The following is a 25,387-nucleotide window of genomic DNA, read 5'->3' on the forward strand; positions in this document are numbered from 1 at the left end:
ATGACATGACAGTATGACTTCACATAATTAGGGGTTGGAAAAAGCCCATAGTAGGACAGGAGAGTATCCATCAGCTTCTCCAAGGGGTGGTAGTGTCAGGGATGGCTTCATGGAGAGGCTTCAGGAGAGACTGGAAGGATGATGACCTGACAGGTGTGTGAGGCCCTGGAGCATCTGACTGAGGTAGGAGCAGGACAGGCTGCAGGGAAGAACCGTCCATCCTGAGAGTCTGTTACGGAAGGAACACTGTGTGCTCTGACCCAGCAGGGCTGGCCCTCCTCATGGCGAGTGTCACCTGTGTGCCCACGAGTGCTGCCTCGTGCCCCTCCAGCCGGTTACACAATCCTTCTCATTGCTGGGGGCCGAGGCTCAGGCAACTTCAAAGGAAGAATGCTCAAGGGTGGAGCCTGCAGCCCAAAGTAGGCTGGGATGGGAAGGGCCCATATGGTTTGCTCTCCCCAAAAGGCTCAGCACTTTACCTACCTCGGACCTCCCTGCAGAGGCAGCAGCTCTGAGACTTCTCCTGCTTGGGCGCTCTCCGCTCCTGGCATCTGCGAGGAATGAAGGCTCAGCTCTCTGTGCTGTGAGGAAGCTGAGTCTGAGATAAGATCCGAGTGTGTGGGGAGCCACGATGCCAGCTCAGGTCTGGTCTAAGGGAGGGGGAGTTTCAGAGAAAGGAGACTGTGGTCCCTTAAGGATTTGTAGGGTTGGATGGGGTGGGCTCTATTCCAGGAGGTTCCAGAGTGCCCAGAATCCCATCATTTTACATTTGAGGTTTTCCTTACTCAGAGAGTTCAAAGAGAAAGGATGGAAGGGAGAGAAAGGATGAACCAGCCAGTGACTGTGTGCATCTTCTTTCTACTTAGGGGACAGGAGTCAGGTTTTACCTCCTGCTGTTCCTCCTTGTGGCCACCAGAGGGCCGAGTGCAGGCAAGTCACTCGGGAGCAGCAGTTTCATCCGCTCAGGTGTGCAGAGGAGCAGAGAGAGTAGAACCAGGTTGGATGCTGAAGTTCTGGCCCAGAGGGGGATTCATGGAGATGCAGAGAAGCCACACTTTGCAGCCAAATTGAGCTGTGGCAGAGTGTTCATTGCTGGTCTCTCTGGATGTGTGGTCTGAAGCTAAGGCCTGTCCTGGGGCTCCATCTGTGCCTCTGTGTGGCTGCTTGGGCTCAGGGGACTCATAGTGATGAAGACTGCTTCCTTATAGCTGCTCCTGCTCCTACAGCCTTGGCCTTGGGGTTCCCAGAGGGTGCTTGGTGGTCAGGGCTGTGTCCAGGGAACATCCTTCCCTAGTCCTCATCCTCACAATTCCATTTATCACAGTAGGCATAATGAGGGTTTTCATGTTTAATTGGTTGTGGAGAAGAATGCAAGTGTTGAGTATGTACTAGATTGTGGTCAGCTATTCTTAGCTGAGAGAATCCTGACCTCTGGGGCCTCACAGTCTAGTGATGAGCCTGTGAAGTGGGAAGGGGCTAGGAGCCCATGGCCAGGAAGGCTGGTGTGACGGCATGAGACTGAGAATTATCCTCACATCCTCTAGCAGGGACACTTTCTGTTGAGAAGTTCTGGGACAAGGAAACCTGTATTCCTTACCTCTCTTTCCTTCCAAGAAGCTGCAAGGAAATCAAAGAAAGTTGCCATAAAGCAAGTGGTGAGTAATAACCCAACTCAGCATCCTTTCCTCTTAACCACTTTTTAGCTAAACAGATCTTGGTCATGGAGGTCGAGAGGGGGTGTGCCTACCACTCCTGTATGCTGTGACTCCAACTTCCAGCCTAGGAGATTTCTATTGGGAATTTTGAGGCTTTTGGATCCAACCTAGTTGTCAGAGACATGATCTTCTGAACATAGGGAGAATGTGCGGTTCCTGGTGAGTCTTAGCATGGTGACCATAGCTCCAATGGGTGTAAGATTTTCCCCTTCTTTAAAGCTAAGAAGTTAGTTCTGTCTTAGTGTCATAGATTCTGGCAGAGAACATGAGCCTCCAGAGGCAGAGACATAGAACTTTATTACTTACAATTACAGAAGTAGCCAGAGCATCAGTTTTTTCCTGTGCTGGTGTTCTGGGTCCCATCCCATCACAGTGATGTGAAAAGGGCCAGGAGATATCTGCCCATGTTGTTTGTTTGCCAAGCGGCTCATAAATTGGGTTTGCCAAGCAAATGTAAGCCTTTTCGGAGAAGACAGTTTATTTTCTCTGGGATTGAGTACAAGGAAGAACTCTGCATTTAGGGAATATGAATCTCATATAATGGGCAGTGATCATGCCTGCCCTTAGCTCTGGGTGCAGAGGCCACATCCTGGTGTGGACTTGAGATGTGGTTGGGCATGATTTCTGGCCTCTTCTGGCCAGAAGGAGGCTCTATCCCGAGGGAGATACAGTCTCTGTCTCCGGGATGTTTGCTCTGCAGTCTTTGGAAAGGTAGCATGTAACAAAGGCAGAGATACCATCTCCTTCTCCTAGGATGTTTGCTCTACTGAGTCTTTGAAAAGGTAGTATGGAACAAAGGCAGTCAGTGTCCATAGAGAATTGTCCTCAACAAGCGGGTATTTGTGGGAGCCTTCAGGATGCATTTCTGAATTCCCAGAGTCTTTCTGGTTGTGGGTCTGAGATGGACCCTATGCTCTAGACACAGGGTCTCTGACTGGTTCCCTCTGCAGATGGCCTGTATCACCTCCGCACTGAGAATGGTGTTGTCTACCAGACCTTCTGTGACATGAAGGTGGTGGCTGGACCCTGGTGGCCAGTGTGCATGAGAACAACATGCATGGGAAATGCACTGTGGGCGATCGCTGGTCCAGTCAGCAGGGCAACAGGCCTGACTACCCAGAGGGGGATGGCAACTGGGCCAATTACAACACGCTTGGGTCTGCAGAGGCGGCCACCAGTGATGACTACAAGGTACTGAGCACCCAGGTGGGAAGGGGTGGGAGCTGAGTGTGGCTGGAGCAGAGAATGTGGAAGGGAGGGTGGGAGATGGGGATGTGGAAGTGGGGTTGGAGAAGATGAAAGACAGAAGTCCATGTCTTGAGTGACAAATTCCTCTCACCAAGGTTGCTTGTGTGGGGGGGTCTCATCATCTGCTGGAGGGAGGTAGGGGTCTGAGCACTGCTGGGCACCTGTTCTCTAGAGCCCTGAGCTCTCAGCTCAAGGGAGCGCTGTGTGTGTGGGTCTTTGGCTGGAGGTACCTCCTGGGCTGGTGAGGCTGAGCGTGCGTCCCTCTGCAGAGCCCTGGCTACTATGACATCCAGGCCCAGGACCTGGGCATCTGGCACGTGCCCAACAAGTCCCCCCTGCAGCACTGGAGGAACAGCTCCCTGCTGAGGTACCACGCCAACACTGGCTTCTTCCGGAGACTGGTACAGAATCTGTTTGGACTCTACCAGGTATATGGGGCTGCTGGCTCAGGGTGGAGGCACTTATTTTAGTGAACAGAAAGCCAAGTATTTGGAAAGAGGAGTTAAGTCTGCTCTGTCCCTATCACTAAATAGTGCTTCTGTTTGGCTTTCTTCTGCCTCTGGGTCACTGCAGACTAGGGTGCTGCCTCTCAGAAGAACTCTGAGCCAGGAAGTGGAAGAAGCCTGGGGGAGAAAATTATGGGTGGGTAAAGAGGTGGAAAAACAAGGGTCTTGAGGCTGGTTAGGGTCCTAGCTATGATTGCAGATGGGAACAATTCACTGTTATTCAGTCTGATTTCTGAATATGACACCCAAGGGCTTTAAATCTCTTACTTCCCTACATGGCAGCTTGCCTACTGTCGCACACAACCCTGTATTTTGGTCCCTGCAGAAATTCCCAGTGAAGTACGGAGCAGGGAAGTGCTGGACTGACAATGGCCCAGCCATTCCTGTTGACTATGACTTTGGCGATGCTGAGAAAACTGCATCTTATTATTCACCAAATTGTCAGTGTGAGTATCTCCCTCCAAAACCCAGTCATCAGTCCTTCCCTCCTCTCTTGGGGAAAGTGTAAATAACAATTAATGATTGCTAACATTTATGGAACACGTAGCAATACAGTATGCCAAACTGTTTTCTAGAAACTTGAGATGGTTTTGTGTCCTTTAATCATCATGAAAAACCTATGAAGTTACAATTACTGTCCTTTCCATTGTAGAGGATATAAAGCCAGGCTTCTTAACCAATATACTCCATGACTTTTATAATAGTTAAGGAAAAGGCAAGCTAATGTTCACAGGTGAGAACAACTTGGAAAGTATTGAGAAAAATTTTTGTTCTCATTTTATCAAGAACACCATGGTTTATCTGGAGAACCTTCCGTTGAGAGTAAGATGATCAAGGCTCAGGCTCACAACAGTCACTTGTCTAAGGCTCATAGGAAAAATTTGTTTTTGTTCTTTATCATGTAAAAAGAACCCCATATAAAGAGGTAAGTTCTTTTTACATGAGGCAGGTGTAAAGGTGCAGATGTGAAATACTGAGAACCCGAGCCAGGGTGTTCTTGATAAAGTGAGAACAAAAACAAATTTTTCTTGATAAATAGATGGATAGCTATTCTTGAAAGAAGACATTTTTTTCAGTATGATAAAGCCATACAACATAAGTCTTTGGTGGGAAAATACAAGCCATCAGTTTTTACCTTTACTGTTTCAACAAGAACAGTTAATGGTAGGTAGGGCAAATAAACTCATGGTAATTGGATGGCCGGTGTGGCTTCAGAAACAGGTGGCCGCCTCTGATCTTTGCTTATTCCTGCGGGACCTCTCGGGGTCTTCTTGCTGATCTCTCAGTGGAGTCTCATTTCTCCTATGAACCTTAGCAGAAAAGTGACCCTCATGAGCCTGAGACTTGGTCCTCTTACTCCAGATGGAGGAAGGTCTCTTCCAGCCAAGTTCAGAACCTAGATGTAGCAGCCACTGTTCACAGAGGTGCTAGGCTTCATCCTTGCAGCTTGGAGTGTTGGGATATAACCTGACCTGTTGATTTAGGGAATCCCTGGTCTGATCAGTGGAAAGCCCTGTCTAGTTCCTCCTTTGCATACTTAGGCCTTTCTCTGCCTCTTCTTTTCCAGGGGAATTTGTTGCAGGGTTTGTCCAGTTCAGGGTGTTTAACAATGAAGGAGCAGCCAATGCCCTGTGTGCTGGGATGAGAGTCACTGGCTGCAACACCGAGCACGTGGGTTTGCGGACGATCCCCGGTGTGTGTGTGTGTGCGTGCGCATGTGTGTGTACATGTGTGTGCACTGTGTGCACATGTGTGTGCATGCATGTGCGTGTGCGCATGTGTGTGCATGTGCACAGGCACGTGTGTGAGTGTACACGTGCACATGTGTGCATGTGTGTGCATGTGTGCATGCGCATGTGTGTGCATGCATGTGTGTGTGTGTGTGTGTGTGTGTGTACATGTGAATGTCTGATTGGGGTGTTGATGTATGTTCCTTTGGCTTGTGTTTTTATTCTTTTGTTGGTATTTTGTGGACAAACTTTTAAAATTGCTAATATTATTAGTTTTTTTGTGTGTATAAATATTGTGCTTTAATGAACTCCTTAAACAGAAATGTCACGACAAAAATATATTTGGAAGAGATAGGGTGTCCTGTGTATACTCCATATCCATAGAAAACTATAAGGGAAGAAATAGAAATTGGAATTAAGCAGCAAGAGGAGGTGAGAAGGAGGTCTGTAGGCCATCTTGTTGGCACTGATAAACAATATACCTGATTATCACAATTTACTAGCGTGATATCCAAAATTTCCATCCCAAAGGCATGGCATTGCCCTGAAAAAAGAAGTCTTCTGAATTGTTTTTGTTTCGAACTATTTAAAAAAAACAAGGCAGGGTAAGAGTTGGATAAGGTTAGCACCACTCATCTGCAATAGAAACTCAGGTCAGTGATCTTGTTTATGAAAGTTGAGGCAGCAAGACCAGATAAGAAAAACCGAAATGAAGTCGCTCAGTCGTGTCCGACTCTTTGTGACCCCGTGGACTGTAGCCTAACAGGATCCTCCATCCATGGGATTCTCCAGGCCAAGAGTACTGGATAAAACTGTTAATATTATTTAAAAACTGAGATTCAATGGACATATGGCATTATACTAGTTTCAAGCACATAACATGATGATTCTATATTTTTATGTATTGTGAAATGATCATCACAGTAACTCTAGTCAACACCCACCGCTACACACAGTTGCAAATATTTTGTCTTGTGATAACAATTTTTAATATCTACTCTCTTGGTAACTTTTTGATGAACAAAATAGTACTATTAACTATAGTCACCAGTCTGTACATTACATCCCCAGGACTTATTTCATAACTGAAAGTTTGTACCTTTGACCAATGGCTATAATTTACTGTATTGAAGTCCAACTTATCTATATTCTCAATGTATGATTAGTACTTTTATGCTGTGCTTAAGAAGTATTTCCTTATTTGAGGTCCTGATGATATTCTCTCATATTCAACATAGAAACTTTACGTTTTTATTGTTTTTCTAGTATTGAGAACACCAGAGTTTGGTTAGTGGAGACTGTCTCTGAGGGACATTCTAAGGCTGGGGGCAGGAGGAGGAGGGAGTCAGAGTTCTAAGAGCAAGGATGCTCACTCAGCACATTTTCCTTCCACAGCTGTCACTCTGAAAAATGTGACCCCGAAGTCAAGGACATCTTCACTTTCCCCTGCAGTTATCAGTTTGTCCATCTGTCAGTCGAGGCGTAATAGCTGTGTCTTCATGGAAGGGCCCCTGGTTATGATTTGGAGGATTATGCAAGTGTGGGCCCTGGGAGTAGGGTGGGACGTGTTCCCCCTGCACTGCCTTTCAGTGAGCCTTATCCTGTTCATTAATGCTCATTTGCACGTACCCCTACAAGCACTGATTCCTTAAAATACATGCTAGGGAACCTACAGAGTGCAGCTATTAGAGATGCAAAGCTGACAGAGTCATCTTAAGGAACTCAGACTGAGAGGGAGAGAGATATAAATGCACAATTGCAATTTCATGTGGTATCACCTGAGATAGCAACATAAACAAGGGGCCCTGGGGTCACAACACAGGAGCTTCTACCTCTGCTAATGGCACACAGTTGATTCTCCAGGACGTGACATCTTTGCTGAATCTCAAAAGATGTGTGTAGAGTTCAACAGGCAGCAAGGGGCAGAGTAGTGTCCTTTGAGCATGAGTGGCTAACATGTTCTGAATCACTGGGATTTGATACACCATGGTGTGTTGAGGGGGACATGAGCTGTTGTTTAATTTTGGAGCATTGTATGCACATGGGGTAGAAGCAGGGAGCTATGCTAATACCTACAGGAAGCAGGGCAATCAGGGTGTTTACATTATATCCAGGACATAGATTTTATGTTGCAGATGATGGGACATATCAGAAGAGCTCAAACTGTAGTGACCTGATTCACTTTGGTTTTGCTATGATGATGCATAGCCAGGTGAGGGACCTAGATTCAACAGTAAGGAATTCAGAGGCAAGGAGACCATGAGGCAGGTGTAGAGGTGCAGATGTGAAATGTTGAGGACCTGAGCCAGGGTGGCCTTGATAAATTTGAAAGAGCAAGCATGGGTGCGTAGACAGTGAAATCAGCAGTTCTTCATGATTAAATGACCATGGGGGATGGGAAGTGAAGGAGACTACAGACTTCAGGGTTTTGTTTTGGGTGACTGAATGTTATCACTTAAGATGGGTGACAAGAAAAGGAATAGATTTAAGGGCCACAAGAGAGCGAATTAGTTTTGTTTTGCTTAAGTGGAGTTTTAGATCTAGTGATATGTAGGGGAGATCTTCATCTGGCAGTTGAACATGGGGTTTCAACCACAGAAAATACCTGGTTGATCATCCAGATTTAGGATGATTATGCTGGTTCTAGCAAAAGTCAAGGGAGAAGACAGGCCATCATCGGGAGACTGAGGTGTGGACAGAATTGTGAGGAATAGCATTTGGGGGCTCCAGGTGACTGCAGCCACAAAATTTAAAGGTGCTTGCTCCTTGGGAGAAAAGCTATGACAAACCTAGACAGCATATTTAAAAGCAGAGAAATCACTTTGCCAACCAAGTCCGTATAGTCAAAGCTATGGTTTTTCCAGTAGTCATGTATGGATGTGAGTTGGGCCATAAAGAAGGCTGAGCTCTGAAGAACTGATGCTTTTGAACTGTGGTGCTGGTGAAGACTTTTGAGAGTCCCTTGGACTGGAAGGAGATCAAATCAGTTAACCCTAAAGGAAATCAGCTCTGAATATTTATTGGAAGGACTGATGCTGAAGTTGAAACTCCAATACTTTGGCCACCTGATGTGAAGAGCCAACTCATTGGACAAGATCCTGATGTTGGGAAAGATTGAAAACAAAAGAATAAGGGGGAGACAGAGAATGAGATGATTGGATGGCATCACCAACTCAATGGACATGAGTTTGCGCAAATTCAGGGAGATAGTGAAGGAGAGGGAAGCCTGGCGTGCTGCAGCTCATGGGGTTGCAAAGAGTCAGACATGACTTAGCGAATGAACAACATAACAATTGAGGAAAAAGAGTGAGCAATGGGTCTGAGAACAAACATTAAGGAAGATAAAAAGGAATTCAGGAAAGCATGGTTTCAGAGTCCACTGGAGGGAAAGGTTTGTGCAGGGGAACGGTCAAGGCACATAGGAAGAGGGCTGCAATTACAGGGGATTCGACCATTAAGAGCTCACTGGTGTGTTTACAGCCAACCCCTTACTGCCTCTTCTCCCTGCCCCCCAGCACTGCATCGGCGGAGGAGGATTCTTCCCAGAGGGCAGTTCCGTGCAGTGTGGGGATTTCTCCTCCTTTGACTGGAATGGATACGGAACTCACTGTCGTTACAGCTCCAGCCGGGAGATCACTGAGGCAGCTGTGCTCCTGTTCTACCGCTGAGAGCTGTGTGGTGTGAGTCGTGGAACCCAGCTTCTAAGTCCAGACCCTCAGAAAGGGAAAAATGGAATGCTATCAGGGAGGGAGGGGTATAAACGATGTCACTTTGTGCTGTCTGTGGTTGCAAATTTCACTGAGCTCCGGAAAGATGTTTTAAAATGATGGCTCCTCTTCTGGTGATTTCTACTTCAGACATTCTGTTTGGAACTTCAAGTCTCAGGTATCCCAGACGTGTTTGCTTGTCTTTCTAGGGGACCCCTGTGGGAGACTGAGGAGCAGGGGAAAATCGTTCTCCTTAATTTCCCCACCATACTGTTATTGGTTAGTCAAATCAAGCCCTCAACACAAACATCTTAAAGAGGAAAAGCTGTCTATTATCTAAATTCAGTAGAAAAAAAGAGAAATTGAGGTCATAACTGTGTATTTCCTCTAGCATGACAGTTGAGACAGTGTCCCTAAAATGATTTGGTACTATTTGCAACATCTCTGTATTGGGGAGGGGTCTCACAATATCAAGAAGTTCACTGACACCTAGCAGGATGTCCTGCAACTCAACCCCATTTTGACCCAATCAGGGACCAGCACCATTCAAATCAGTTTTGCTCAAGGGTCAACTGTGTTTACTTTTTTTCAGTATCTTCCTTTTTTTTTTTTCTTTCACTTCCCTAATAAATCTTTTCCCCTTACTAGCTCATTCCAGATTTCTGTCCTTCTCCTTTATCCCTTCTTTCTTACTTCTTTCTGTTACTGCTTCTCTTATTTTTCTGTCCTTATGTCAGAGTGTTACATTTCCAAACTTCAGTCTGCTGGCCTGTGTGTGTAAATCCAACACACTGACACAGGGATGTGGTGAAGGAAAGTGCAGCATTTACTGCAGGCACTAACCGAGGAGTTTGGGTAGCTAATGCTCAAATCCTGGCCCCTGAATGCCCCACTGTCTTTCAGGGGAAAGTTTTTAAGGACAGGATGGGAAAGAGGCTTGTTCCCTGCAAGATTAGAAAGTCAACATTCTTCTTCTTGGTTGTTGGTGAGACTTGGGACTCAACATCATCAGTCTTCTTGTCCAGCTGATCTGGAGTCTCCCTGCTTGTGGTCAGCACACAGTTAACTTCTTCTATCTATTGTGGGTTTCATTATCTGCAAATCATTTTGAAGGATATGGCTCAGAAGAGATTTGTCATCTGGAAGGAATATGTTTGGAGTCCTGGCAAACTTTTTTTTTTCTTTTTTGAAAAATAAGCAGTCATTTTTATGGGGCTCAGATGAGTTATCCAGGGGTCTTGAGGACCTCTGTGCATTTGTCAGTTTTCTTCTCTATGTTCTTTTCAACCTGCTTCTGTAGCCTCATGAGCTGCTTTTTAAAATTTTTTTCCAGTAACGGATGTTGCTCTTCTTTCTTTTCTCCTCCAGTGTGGCTGCTACTGACTAGGACTTCCAGCCAGCCTCGTGAGCCAGGTAGAATAGGTAGGCAGACTTGCACGTGGTTGTTTGTTTGCACAATCTGGCACAGTCCTGAGGATAGCAGGAATCACCACCCACTTTTCTCTTGTCATAGGCTGGTGGGATCCCATAAAATACCCGAAGATAGTCCAGAGTGACCTGGCCTTGCCTGGTAGCTGGGGCACCGTGTTTTACAATGTCCCCCAGAAGATGCAGCTGGGGGATTGGATGTGGCAGGGGCTGTGTGAGGAATTGGTATTCATGTGCTTGCTGAAGAAGGCCGGACACTTCAGCTTGTTTCTGTAGAAACTGCCAGACGTGTTGGTTTCCTCACAGTGCAGGAATACTACCTTCTGGCCCAGAAGCACCTGCTTGCCCAGGATGGCTGCCAGGCGTCCCAGGTGATGGCCTTGTCGTCAGGCATCAGGACCTTCTCCTCCACCATCTTTGGCAGCCACCTGGGAAAGAAACTTTTACTGCTTAAACAGGAGGATGAGCCTCTAGGCATTTACTTTTTATAATTCATTAGACTGTAGATTTATGTCTGATATCCCTTTCTGCATGTTTGCCAATTTTTACAATATTCTTTTTAAAATTTATTTATTTATTTTAAATGAAACAAAGATGAATATTTTTAGAGATAAAAAGTACAATTCACAAAGAAGATAGATACCATAAACCATTAGACACCTTAACAACAACAACAAAAATAAGGCAAAAATCAGAAGAAATACAAGGGAAAAGAAAAAATATATAATCATAGTGAGACATATTAACATTTCTCTGAGAATATTTTATCAAATGCAGAAAAAAGAAGAATAGGAGCATCTTGAATGATGTCATTAATAATTTGAATATAATAGATTTATATTTTATTAATTTATATTAATCACATCCTACACAAATATATTTAAAATTTTGTATCTAATGCATTAGATGTCCATAGGACATTTAGAAAAACTGGCAAAAAGATAAATGTTACTAAATTTCAGAAAGTAGAATTCTTTCTTGGTGGTGTGATTCAGTTATACATATACACATATATTATTTTTGAAGTTATTTTCCATTTAGGTCAATATAAGATATTGACTATAGTTTCCTATGCTATACAATTAGCTTTTGTTGCTTATTACATATCTATTTTTTATTTTTTATTTTTTTTATTTTTATTTTTTTTAATATTATTTTATTAGTTGGAGGCCAATCACTTTACAACATTTCAGTGGGTTTTGTCATACATTGACATGAATCAGCCATATAGTTACATGTATTCCCCATCCCGATCCCCCCTCCCACCTCCCTCCCCACCCGACTCCTCTGGGTCCTCCCAGTGCACCAGGTCCGAGCACTTGACTCATGTATCCCACCTGGGCTGGTGGTCCGTTTCACCATAGATAATATACATGCTGTTCTTTCAAAACATCCCACCCTCACGTTCTCCCCCAGAGTTCAAAAGTCTGTTCTGTATTTCTGTGTCTCTTTTTCTGTTTTGCATATAGGGTTATCGCCACCATCTATCTAAATTCCGTATATATGTGTTAGTATACTGTAATGTTCTTTATCTTTCTGACTTACTTCACTCTGTATAATGGGCTCCAGTTTCATCCATCTCATTAGAACTGATTCAAATGAATTCTTTTTAACGGCTGAGTAATATTCCATGGTGTATATGTACCACAGCTTCCTTATCCATTCATCTGCTGATGGGCATCTAGGTTGCTTCCATGTCCTGGCTATTATAAACAGTGCTGCGACGAACATTGGGGTGCACGTGTCTCTTTCAGATCTGGATTCCTCAGTGTGTATGCCCAGAAGTGGTATTGCTGGGTCATATGGCAGTTCTATTTCCAGTTTTTTAAGAAATCTCCACACTGTTTTCCATAGTGGCTGTACTAGTTTGCATTCCCACCAACAGTGTAAGAGGGTTCCCTTTTCTCCACACCCTCTCCAGCATTTATTGCTTGTAGACTTTTGGATAGCAGCCATCCTGACTGGCGTGTAATGGTACCTCATTGTGGTTTTGATTTGCATTTCTCTGATGATGAGTGATGTTGAGCATCTTTTCATGTGTTTGTTAGCCATCTGTATGTCTTCTTTGGAGAAATGTCTGTTTAGTTCTTTGGCCCATTTTTTGATTGGGTCATTTATTTTTCTGGAATTGAGCTTCAGGAGTTACTTGTATATTTTTGAGATTAATCCTTTGTCTGTTTCCTCATTTGTTATTATTTTCTCCCAATCTGAGGGCTGTCTTTTCACCTTACTTATAGTTTCCTTTGTTGTGCAAAAGCTTTTAATTTTCATTAGGTCCCATTTGTTTATTTTTGCTTTTATTTCCAATATTCTGGGAGGTGGGTCATAGAAGATCTTGCTGTGATTTATGTCGGAGAGTGTTTTGCCTATGTTCTCCTCTAGGAGTTTTATAGTTTCTGGTCTTACATTTAGATCTTTAATCCATTTTGAGTTTATTTTTGTGTATGGTGTTAGGAAGTGTTCTAGTTTCATTCTTTTACAAGTGGTTAACCAGTTTTCCCAGCACCACTTGTTAAAGAGATTGTCTTTTTTCCATTGTATATCCTTGCCTCCTTTGTCAAAGATAAGCTGTCCATAGGTTCGTGGATTTATCTCTGGGCTTTCTATTCTGTTCCATTGATCTATATTTCTGTCTTTGTGCCAGTACCATACTGTCTTGATGACTGTGGCTTTGTAGTAGAGTCTGAAGTCAGGCAGGTTGATTCCTCCAGTTCCATTCTTCTTTCTCAAGATTACTTTGGCTATTCAAGGTTTTTTGTATTTCCATACAAATTGTGAAATTATTTGTTCTAGTTCTGTGAAAAATACCGTTGGTAGCTTGATAGGGATTGCATTGAATCTATAGATTGCTTTGGGTAGAATAGCCATTTTGACAATATTGATTCTTCCAATCCATGAACACGGTATGTTTCTCCAACTGTTTGTGTCCTCTTTGATTTCTTTCATCAGTGTTTTATAGTTTTCTATGTATAGGTCTTTTGTTTCTTTAGGTAGATATACTCCTAAGTATTTTATTCTTTTTGTTGCAATGGTGAATGGTATTGTTTCCTTAATTTCTCTTTCTGTTTTTTCATTGTTAGTGTATAGGAATGCAAGGGATTTCTGTGTGTTAATTTTATATCCTGCAACTTTACTATATTCATTAATTAGCTCTAGTAATTTTCTGGTAGAGTCTTTAGGATTTTCTATGTAGAGGATCATGTCATCTGCAAACAGCGAGAGTTTCACTTCTTCTTTTCCTATCTGGATTCCTTTTATGTCTTTTTCTGCTCTGATTGCTGTGGCCAAAACTTCCAACACTATGTTGAATAGTAGTGGTGAGAGTGGGCATCCTTGTCTTGTTCCTGATTTCAGAGGAAATGCTTTCAATTTTTCACCATTGAGGGTGATGCTTGCTGTGGGTTTGTCATATATAGCTTTTATTATGTTGAGGTATGTTCCTTCTATTCCTGCTTTCTGGAGAGTTTTAATCATAAATGAGTGTTGAATTTTGTCAAAGGCTTTCTCTGCATCTATTGAGATAATCATATGTTTTTTATCTTTCAATTTGTTAATGTGGTGTATTACGTTGATCGATTTGCGGATATTAAAGAATCCTTGCATTCCTGGGATAAAGCCCACTTGGTCATGGTGTATGATTTTTTTAATATGTTGTTGGATTCTGTTTGCTAGAATTTTGTTAAGGATTTTTGCATCTATGTTCATCAGTGATATTGGCCTGTAGTTTTCTTTTTTTGTGGCATCTTTGTCTGGTTTTGGAATTAGGGTGATGGTGGCCTCATAGAATGAGTTTGGAAGTTTACCTTCTTCTGCAATTTTCTGGAAGAGTTTGAGTAAGATAGGTGTTAGCTCTTCTCTAAATTTTTGGTAGAATTCAGCTGTGAAGCCATCTGGTCCTGGGCTTTTGTTTGCTGGAAGATTTCTGATTACAGTTTCGATTTCCTTGCTTGTGATGGCTCTGTTAAGATCTTCTATTTCTTCCTGGTTCAGTTTTGGAAAGTTATACTTTTCTAAGAATTTGTCCATTTCATCCAAGTTGTCCATTTTATTGGCATAGAGCTGCTGGTAGTAGTCTCTTATGATCCTTTGTATTTCAGTGTTGTCTGTTGTGATCTCACCCTTTTCATTTCTTATTTTGTTAATTTGGTTCTTCTCTCTTTGTTTCTTAATGAGTCTTGCTAATGGTTTGTCAATTTTGTTTATTTTTTCAAAAAACCAGCTTTTAGCTTTGTTGATTTTTGCTATGGTCTCTTTAGTTTCTTTTGCATTTATTTCTGCCCTAATTTTTAAGATTTCTTTCCTTCTGCTAACCCTGGGGTTCTTCATTTCTTCCTTCTCTAATTGTTTTAGGTGTAGAGTTAGGTTATTTATTTGGCTTTTTTCTTGTTTCTTGATGTGTGCCTGTAATGCTATGAACCTTCCCCTTAGCACTGCTTTTACAGTGTCCCATAGGTTTTGGGTTGTTGTGTTTTCATTTTCATTTATTTCTATACATACTTTGATTTCTTTTTTGATTTCTTCTATGATTTGTTGGTTATTCAGAAGCGTGTTATTTAGCCTCCATATGTTGGAATTTTTAACAATTTTTTTCCTGTAATTGAGATCTAATCTTACTGCACTGTGGTCAGAAAAGATGACTGGAATGATTTCAATTTTTTTGAATTTTCCAAGACCAGATTTATGGCCCAGGATGTGATCTATTCTGGAGAAGGTTCCGTGTGCACTTGAGAAAAAGGTGAAGTTGATTGTTTTGGGGTGAAATGTCCTATAGATATCAATTAGGTCTAGTTGGTCCATTGTATCATTTAAGGTTTGTGTTTCCTTGTTGATTTTCTGTTTAGTTGATCTATCCATGGTTGTGAGTGGGGTATTAAAGTCTCCCACTATTATTGTGTTACTATTAATTTCCTCTTTCATACTCGTTAGTGTTTGCCGTACATATTGCGGTGCTCCTATGTTGGGTGCATATATATTTATAATTGTTATATCTTCTTCTTGGATTGATCCTTTGATCATTATGTAGTGACCTTCTTTGTCTCTTTTCACATCCTTTATTTGAAAGTCTATTTTATCTGATATGAGTATTGCGACTCCTGCTTTCTTTTGGTCTCCGTTTGCGTGAAATATTTTTTTCCAGCCCTTCACTTTGAGTCTGTATGTGTCCCTTGTTTTGAGGTGGGTCTCTTGTAGACAGCATATATAGGGGTCTTGTTTTTGTATCCATTCAGCCAATCTTTGTCTTTTGGTTGGGGCATTCAACCCATTTACATTTAAGGTAATTATTGATAGGTGTGGTCCCGTTGTCATTTACTTTGTTGTTTTGGGTTCACGTTTATACAACCTTTCTGCATTTCCTGTCTAGAGAAGATCCTTTAGCATTTGTTGAAGAGCTGGTTTGGTGGTGCTGAATTCTCTCAGCTTTTGCTTGTCTGTAAAGCTTTTGAATTCTCCTTCATATCTGAATGAGATCCTTGCTGGGTACAGTAATCTAGGTTGTAGGTTATTCTCTTTCATTACTTTCAGTATGTCCTGCCATTCCCTTCTGGCCTGGAGGGTTTCTATTGATAGATCAGCTGTTATCCTTATAGGAATCCCTTTGTGTGTTATTTGTTGTTTCTCCCTTGCTGCTTTTAGTATTTGTTCTTTGTGTTTGATCTTTGTTAATTTGATTAATATGTGTCTTGGGGTGTTTCGCCTTGGGTTTATCCTGTTTGGGACTCTCTGGGTTTCTTGGACTTGGGTGGCTATTTCCTTCCCCATTTTAGGGAAGTTTTCAGCTATTATCTCCTCGAGTATTTTCTCATGGCCTTTCTTTTTGTCTTCTTCTTCTGGAACTCCTATGATTCGAATGTTGGGGCATTTCACTTTGTCCCAGAGGTCCCTGAGGTTGTCCTCATTTCTTTTGATCCTTTTTTCTTTTTTCCTCTCTGCTTCATTTATTTCCACCATTTTATCTTCTACCTCACTTATCCTATCTTCTGTCTCCGTTATTCTACTCTTGGTTCCCTCCAGAGTGTTTTTTATCTCATTCATTGCATTATTCATTTTCAATTGACTCTTTTTTATTTCTTCTAGATCTTTATTAAACATTTCTTGCATCTTTTCAATCTTTGTCTCCAGGCTATTTATCTGTACCTCCATTTTGCTTTCAAGATTTTGGATCATTTTTATTATCATTATTCTAAATTCTTTTTCAGGTAGATTCCCTATCTCCTCCTCTTTTGTTTGACTTGGTGGGCCCTTTTCATGTTCCTTTACCTGTTGGGTATTTCTCTGCCTTTTCATCTTGTTTAGATTGCTGTGTCTGGAGTGGGCTTTCTGTATTCTGGAGGTCTGTGGTTCCTTTTTATTGTGGAGGTTTTACCCAGTGGGTGGGGTTAGACGATTGGCTTGTCAAGGTTTCCTGATTAGCGAAGCTTGCGTCAGTGTTCTGGTGTGCGGATCTTGATTTCTTCTCTTTGGATAGCAATGGAGTGCCCAGTAATGAGTTTTGAGATGGGTCTATGTGTTAGGTGTGACCTTGGGCAGTCTGTATGTTGATGTTCAGGGCAATGTTCCTGCGTTGCTGGAGAATTTGCGTGGTATGTCGTGCTCTAAAACTTATTGGCTCTTGGGTGGTGGTTGGTTTCGTTGCAGGTATGGAGGCTTTTGTAGGGTCACTTATTACTTAAAGATTCATGTAGTCAGGAGTTTTCTGGTGTTCTCAGGTTTTGGGCTTAAGTCTCCTGCTTCTGGATTTCAGTTTTATTCTTCCTATAGTCTCAGGACTTCTCCAACTATACAGCACTGATAATAAAACTTCTATGTTAATGGTGGAAAGTTTCTCCCCCGTTAGGGATACCCAGAGAGGTTCACCGAGTTACATGGAGAAGAGGAGAGGGAGGAGGGAGATAGAGATGGGCAGGAGGAGAAAGAGGGGGACTCAAGAGGAGAGAGACAGATCTACGAAGTTGTCTGATCCCAGAGTGTTCTCCGTAGCCCAGACACCCACAAAGATTCACAGAATTGGATTGGGAAGAGAAGGGGAAAGGAGGAAATAGAGGTGTTCTGAGGTAGAAAACAGAGTCAAGATTGGGAGAGAATAATCAACACACTCGTGAATAAAAATGGGAGCTGAATATTGGATTCTTAAATGTTCACAATTTATATCATATACTGAAAAACAAAAATTAAAAATCTAGAGTAGAGGTTAGACTCTTAAAAATACTATATTAAAAACAAAAACCAAAACACACGAAAGAAATTTTAGAAATATATATGAAGTTTGGTATAAAAATAGGGCTTCTCTTCTTTTTTTTTTTTTTTTTTTTCCCTTTCTCTTTCTTCTGTAAGGTTATAGTGGATTGAAAATGAAAATTAAGGCGTAGTAAAAGGAGTGCTAGAGGGCTTTAAAAGAAATAAGAGAAAAAGAAAAAGAAAATAGAAGAGAAGAAAAAAGAAAAGAAAAAAAGAAGAAAAAAAAAGAAAAAAGAAAGAGAAAAAAAAATTGTTTTGCCTAATTAAATCGTAAAAATCTATGAAAATGAAAGTTAAGGAGTAATGGGGGAGTAATAAGGAATTTTTAAAGGAAAATAAAAGAGAACCAAGAAAAAAGAAAGAAAAAAAAAATTTTTTTTTTCCTTACTTAAAAAAAAAAAAAGAAAAAAAGAAAAAAAAAGAAAAAGAAAAAATATATCTAGGAGTTTCCCTGGAGCTGTTGCGGTCAGTGTGGGTTCGGCTCAGCTTCAGATAGCTCCTCGTTCCAGCTTACACTTCTCGATATCTACAGGCCCTTCCGGTGTAGTCAGTCCGTGGTTTCTTCAGGGATTTTAATCTGTTACACCGGTCCCTTCTGAAGCGGTTCCCTTTGTTTATTTGGGTTCTGTTGCCGGTCTCTCTTCCGCGCCTAATTTCCGCCCTGACACACGGGGCGGAGGTGGATTCTTATTCAGGTAGCTAGTTCCGTCGCGCTGAGGCGAGGGGCTGTGCGGGGAGGGACCGGCGCTCCCGGGAGAGGCTTGCGCTCTTTTCTCGATCTGCGCTGCTCAGGCTCCGGGCTGCTCCGTCTGAAGCGCGCGCCAAGCTGCGCGTGGCTCCAGCCCTTGGGCGATTCACAAAAGCGCGGCACACAAAGCCGGCCCGCGCTCCGTCCCCACGCCGCCCGAGCGGCCCAGGCAGCCAGGCGCTTGACGGGCGCTCTCTCCCCGGGTGCGGCGCGTCTTCTGCCCTGCGCGGTCCCAGTCTCAGTCCCCGCCGGCGCCAGTCGGGCGCGCGCGCCCTCCGCCCTCCGCGTCCCCAGCCTCAGCTCCCGCCCGCGCCGGTCGGGCGCCCGCGCCCTCCGTCTCGCCACGACCCTCCCGGCGGGCTTCGGCCGCCCAGAATCTCGGTCCCTTTGTTCTGCGAACGGCCGGCAGTGTGTTCGGGCCGGTTAATTTTCTGTCTCTTTTGCTGTCCCACAGTTCAAGTTGGCAACTCACAAAAGCTCCCTCCGATTGTCCTCAGGGCGCTCAGGCCCGGATCCAGCCCCAAGTAATGCCGCCCGCTCCTCTCCGTTCCGTCCCCACTTGCTGGTGGCGGATGCGGGCGTCTGGGGTACTTTTCTGCTGGGAGTTGCTTTTAGGCTCTTAACCTGTGGGTTTTATTTATTGTATCCCTCCCAGTCAGATTCAAACTCTTGAGATTCCAACACTTCCCCCAGGCCCGCCAGAGCGAGGGTTTCCCGGTGTCTGGGAACGTCCTCTATTAAGTCCCTTCCCGGGACGGATCTCCGTCCTTAGCTCTTTTGTTTCGCTTTTAATCTTTTATATTTTGTCCTACCTCCTTTCGAAGACAATGGGCTGCTTTTCTGGGCGCCTGATGACCTCAGCTAGCGATCAGAAGTTGTTTTGTGAAGTTTGCTCTGCGTTCAGTTATTTTTTTGATGAATTTCTAGGAGAGAAAGTGGTCTCTCCGTCCTACTCCTCCGCCATCTTGGCTCCTCCCCCATATCTATTTTTTAAATTAGAAATCTAGCATTCTATTCATACTAAGTCAAACAAGTGGAATCAAAATAGCATAAATTTTTTAGTTATGCAAAAATTCATGTTTCCTAAAATATATGTATTATACATATTATTTACATATATGTGTTCAAAAGTTTTTCTACTATGCTTGATAAAGGCTTGAGAAAGAACTTCAAAATAAAAAAAAAGAAGAGATGGAGGAATTGAAAATAAGTTAAATGAAATGGGAGCTCTGAATATGAAATAGAAAAAGTGAAACAAACTAGATAAAAGTAAAAGATCTTCATACAGTCCAGTTGTTTTTAAACATGGCTGCTCATTAGAGACATATCTGGAGCTATGGCAAAAAACAAAAAACCCAAAACAAGTAACACCTGGGCATTTGTATTTTTCAAAAAATTCCAAGGTAATTCTGATATGCATATGAATTTTAAAAAGTGATTACAGGTTCTTCTAGTAAATGGTAGCTTTGATGATGTACAATTCTATGGTTTTTCTGTTGACCAATCATGATACAATGATATTAAGTAAGTCGTAGTTACATAATCACAATAGTAAAAGATGTTTATCAGTTTTCACAATGAATATCCAGACAAAAAATAGAAGATAATTACAATTGCAAGCCATAATGAGAACATGATTAACCTAACAATATAAATAATTACATACAATTTTGGGGGGAGTCAAGCATAGTGATGTGGTAAGTAGAGGTGCATACATGCACCTGTTTTCTTCTGCTCAACCAGTCTGTGTCTTTTGGCTGGTGCATTTAATCCATTTACATTTAAGGTAATTATCAATATGATTCTTTGATCATAATAGGTATGATCCTATTACCATTTTCTTAATTGTTTGGGCATATTTTCTGCAAGTAGGGCTTTTCCTTCTCTTGTTTCCTGCCTGGAGAAGTTTCTTTAGCATTTGTTGTAAAGCTGATTTGGTGGTGCTGAATTCTCTTAACTTTTGCTTGTCTGGAAAGTTTTGATCTCTCCATCAGATCTGAGGGAGAATCTCGCTGGGTAGAGGCTGTCTTGTTGGCTGTACATTCTTCCCTTTCATCACTTTAAATATGTCATGCTGTTGCAGCTTGTATAGTTTCCGTTAAGAATCCATTGATAGCCTGATGGGAGTTCCCGTGTACATTACTTGTCATTTCCCCTTTGCTGCTTTTAATATTTTATCTCTGTCTTTAGTTTTTGTCAGTTTGATTACTATGTCTTGGTGTGTTCCTCCCTGGGTTTATTCTGCCTTGGACTCTCTGTGCTTCCTGGACTTGGTTGATTATTTCCTGTCCCATGTTAGTAAAGTTTTCAGCTATTATCTCTTTGAATATTTTCTCAGGTCCTTTCTCTCTCTTTCCTCCTTCTGGAACCCCTATAATGCAAATGTTGGTGTGTTTAATGTTGCCCCAAAGGTCTCTTAGGCTGTCTTCATTTCTTTTCTTTATTTTTTCTATATTCTGTTCTGTGGCAGTGATTTTCACTGTTCTGTCCTCCAAATTATTTATCTGGTCTTCTGCCTCAGTTATTCTGCTTTGGGTTCCTTCCAGTATATTATTCATCTCTGTTTGTTCTTTAGTTCTTGTAGGCCTTTGGTTAACATTCTTGCATCTTCTCAGTCTTTGCCTCCATTCTTTTTCTGAGATCCTGAATCATATTCACTATCATTATTCTGAATTCTTTTCCTGGAAGGTTGTCTATCTCCACTTCATATAGTTGTTTTTCTGGGGGTTTATCTTGTCCTTTCATCTGGGATGTAACTTTCTGCCTTTTCATGCCGATTGACTTTCTGTAATGTGGTTTTGTTTTAGTCACTGTGGGATTGTGTTTCTTCTTGCTTCTTCTGTCTGCCCTCTGATGGAGGAGGCTAAGAGGCTTGTGTAAGCTTCCTGATGGGAGGGACTGGTGGTGGGAAAAACTGGGTCTTGCTTTGGTGGGCAAACTTTATTTTCTTGGGCTCCAAAATCATTGCAGCTGGTGACTGTAGGCCTGAAATTAAAAGATGCTTGCTCCTTGGAAGAAAAGCTATGACAAACCTAGACAGCATATTAAAAAGCAAAGACATTACTTTATTAAGAAAGGTCCATGTAGTCAAAGCTATGCTTTTTCCAGTAGTCAAGTATGGATGTGAGAGTTGGACCATAAAGAAAACTGAGCACCAAAGAACTGATGCTTTTGAACTGTGGTGTTGGAGAAGACTCTTGAGAGTCCCTTGGACTGCAAGGAGATCAAACCAGTTCATCCTAAAGGAAATCAGTCCTGAATATTCACTGGAAGGACTGATGCTGAAGCTGAAGGCCCAAAACGTTGGCCACCTGATGGCCAAAGAGAGAACTGACTCATTGGAAAAGACCCTGATGCTGGGAAAGATTGAAGGTGGGAGGAGAAGGGGACGACAGAGGATGAGATGGTTGGATGGCATCACCGATTTGATGGACATGAGTTTGAGCAAGCCCTGGGAGTTAGTGATGGACAGAGAAGCCTGGAATGCTGTGGTCCATGGGGTCACAAAGAGTCGGACATGACTGAGCAACTGAACTGAACTGAGCTGACTGAACTGGTGGGCAGGGCCTTGCTCAGTAAAGCTTTAATCCAATTATCTGCTGATAGGTGGGGTTGAGTTCTTTCACTGGTAGTTTCTCGGCCTGCGGTGACCCAGCCCTGGGGTCTATGGGCTCTATGGTAGGGTTAACGGTGACTTCCAAGAGGGTTTACACCAAGGAGAACCTTCCCAGGCAGCTGCTGCCAGTCCCCTTGTCTCTGCAGTGAGCCCCTGCTGACTCTCCAATCCTAGCAGGTAGTTTTGGTTCAGTTTCCCATGGAGTCAGTGCTCTGTTCCTCTGAGTCTTGGTGTGCACAAAGTTTTGTTTCCCCCAGTCCTGTGGAAGTGTTATGATCAAATCCCACTAGCCTTGGAGGCCAGATTCCTTGGGGGTTCCCAGTTGCTTTGTTGGGTCCCCAGGCTGAGAAGCCTGACGTGGGGATCTGAACCTTCACAAGAGTGGGAGAACTTCTCTGGTATTATTGTTCTCCATTTTGTGGACCACTCATCTGGCAGGTATGGGATTTTATTTTATTGTGATTATGCCCCTCTTACTATCTCAGTGCAGCTTTCTTCTTTGTTTTTGGATGTGGGGTATCTTTTTTTTGGTAGATTCCAGTGTCCTCCTGTCGATGGTTGTTCAATAGATAGATGTGATTTTGCTGCTTTCACAGGAGGAAAGGAGCATACATTCTTCTATTCCATCATCTTGAAACAGAAGCCTACAACATTCTTTTTAATAATAGAGCATAAACAAGTCATTGGGAGAAGCTAGACTGGATGCATGTTTGGAATGGGGATGGCTTTCGGTTGTACTATTCTCTCTCTACACAGACAATTTTTTTTTTTTTTTTGGTCTACAGTGCATTTTGAATTATGTTGATATGGACTGGTGATTGATGATAAATCTGACTTCACAAAAAGCAATTCTCTCTCAGAATCAATTGCTTATTTCTTCTACTGCATTTTTTATCAATGCTTCTCTGCCTTACAAACATTTCTAGCATGTTACCACACACAATCCAGCTTCAGTCTCTTTCTTGTCTCCCCAGTTTAGGCTGTCCTGTCCTGGAAAGTTCAGTTGGCTGCAATCCCCACCTCCTAACATTTCCCTTACTTTCCCCAGCTCCTCTTCATGGCCAGTGCTCTAACATTCCTTGCTGCTTCTATAGTTTCCCTCTTAACTTTTCTGTCTAATTCCTAACTTCTGGTGCACAGGAAGTTCAGAGATGAGAGAAATTGATCTACAGGGCACAAGGGCACAAAATGGGGAAGAGAAAGGTGCAGAGGGCAAGTGCTGGGCGTTCTCACAATCCCACTGGCCAGCAGCAGTGTGTCAGTCTTCCTTCCAGATACATGAGCAATGTAAGTCTAAAGCCTGTCCTGAAAGCCTGTTTTCAGGTGTTATTTATCTTAGCCCGTGTCTTCCACACATAGAAACCTGAGGCAAAGATGAAGTTCTAACACGTGAGTTGCTAGCTATTGATTCAGAAAATAAGGGTTAGGGGAAAATGGAAGAGATGAAGAAAACATTAGGAACTGTGTGATTTGTGATCACTCTGCCTATCCTTCCATAGTGATGCTGGAAGAGAAATGAAAAAGCAGTGTCCTGACCAGAAATCATCCCAGGTCCTGTGGTGCGTTGTCCAGGGCGGGAGAAAGTTTGGTTGACATCTGCTATTTCTATATGAGGAACAGGAACAAGGAGAGGCAGAGAAAGAGGAACGGAGAGTGAAGGGGTCAGGGGATAAAGAAAGACCAGAGGAAAAGAGGAAGGGGGATTAAGGAAAGAGATAACCAAGTTGAGGTGCTGGGGGAAAGGTCATTGATGAAGGAGTGAAGGAGTGGGAAGGCCTTCAATTGTCCCAGTGACACCATATGCAGCAGAAGCAAGCTGTCCCCACTGAGCTCTGCTCAAACTGTAGACTCAGGAGCAAAAGGATCGTCACTGTGTTAAGCCCCTGGGTTTGGAGTGGCTTGTTGTGCCACAGTTGATAACTGATCCAACTCCACAGTGTGGAGGTTGAGCCTGGTGCTCTAGCTGATGACATGAGTATTCTTAGTGGGATTGCGGAGGAGCTTGTGGTTTACAAGGACCCTTGCTGGCAGCAATGCGGGGAAAGGATTGGAGGGGGTCAACATTGGACACAGTGAGGATAAGAAATGGTGCCTTGCAGGAGGCCATTTCAGGAGTGCAGGCCTCAGCATGAACTTGTTCTGTGGTCACCAACATCATCCCATGTCCAGATGATTAGTTTGAGGCAATCAAAGTGATTCCATGATGGATTTTTAAATGGGTAATGGATATGGTGACATTTTTTTCAGATGAGTGTAGTTTTTCTCAATTTGAATTTTAATGCACAGTGATCGTCATGATTTATATTATGATATATAATTCAGATTTCATACTTTGAAAAACATGAAAGTATTTTATTTTATCCCAATATTCATATTTTGGAACTTAAGCACACTGTATTTCAGAATATAAGCATGTGAGAAACCTGTACTGCCATCATACCTCCTCTCAACCAAGCCCAGGTTGTCAGGCTGCTTGAGGTCTCATCCAGCAATTATACACCATTTTGGAAGAGGTCACTGAATACGTATTTAGCCACATATTCTCAATAGTCCCATGTTAGAAACAGTATTCGGCAGAGGATAAAGCCATGTACTGATGCCCAAATAATGAACATCTGGAAGATGACTCAAGCCAAATGTAATTAAAAATGCATTGTTGTATTACCCTAAATTTTGCTAGTCAAATTTTAGGGGTTTGATGCACAATGTAGGAACAATATTTCTCTGCTCCTTCCCTTGGATAAGGAAGATATCTGTCACTGATTATTATAATGCAGAAGAGATACCAAATAGCAAATACATGCTCTTGACTGAGACAAAGATTTGGTTGGAGACAAAGATTTGGTAGCAGTATTTTTGTATATATAAGTATATAATGGTTGCCTCTGTGTGTGTGTGTATGTGTCCTGATTGGAGATAATTTATCAGTGAAATTTTTCACACTGTTTGCCTGTTGAAGACCCAGATTCAGTTATTCTTTTCATTCATGCTTGCTAAGCAGACCAACTCTTTCTCCCTGAGACATTCTCCTTTGTAGCACTGAACCAAGGCAGCTGACTCACAGTGCTGACGCTGTTCCCCTGAGGTCTTCCTTGAACTCTCCAGCTCAGTTGGTAGATCACACACCTCCTGAGACACCACAGGCAACACTCTTAGCATTTTCTTACAACAGAACCTGGACACCATTGTTCTAAGCTGCAAGACGAGTTTCTTCATCAGCTGTAATCATATCACCAAGTCAGTGTCCCACGTGTGAATTATTTCCTGATACTGGAGAAAGGACGACATGAACTTGTGCTCTGCCTGGTAAAGGCTTCAGCCTGAAAGTAACTCTTTCTACTTATGTTTCTCAGCTAGCGTAAGCCCCGTGCCCTGTTTATCTTCACAGAGAAGAGGCACAGTCTTACATGTGCCTCCAAAAGAGAAGAGAATGAATCACAGTGAACAGCCCTA

The 25,387-nt window shown here is 42.7% G+C and overlaps 1 protein-coding gene and 1 pseudogene across 1 annotated transcript; one reads left to right on the top strand and one right to left on the bottom strand.

The window, feature by feature from the left end:
* The first annotated feature begins 631 nt into the window (after positions 1-631).
* LOC136160938 (intelectin-2-like) lies at positions 632-8,867 on the top strand. Its single transcript, XM_065925232.1, is given in 9 exon segments — positions 632-643; positions 867-930; positions 1,545-1,655; positions 2,666-2,722; positions 2,725-2,906; positions 3,233-3,391; positions 3,795-3,915; positions 5,037-5,140; positions 8,715-8,867. Coding segments are annotated over 9 exon segments (963 nt in total).
* Positions 8,868-10,122: 1,255 nt separating this feature from the next.
* LOC136171810 (large ribosomal subunit protein uL13 pseudogene) lies at positions 10,123-25,120 on the bottom strand (annotated as a pseudogene).
* Between the last annotated feature and the right edge of the window lie 267 nt (positions 25,121-25,387).

This window comes from Muntiacus reevesi, chromosome 1 (genome assembly GCF_963930625.1).
Source record: "Muntiacus reevesi chromosome 1, mMunRee1.1, whole genome shotgun sequence".
In the NCBI taxonomy this organism is placed as follows: Eukaryota; Metazoa; Chordata; class Mammalia; order Artiodactyla; family Cervidae; genus Muntiacus; species Muntiacus reevesi.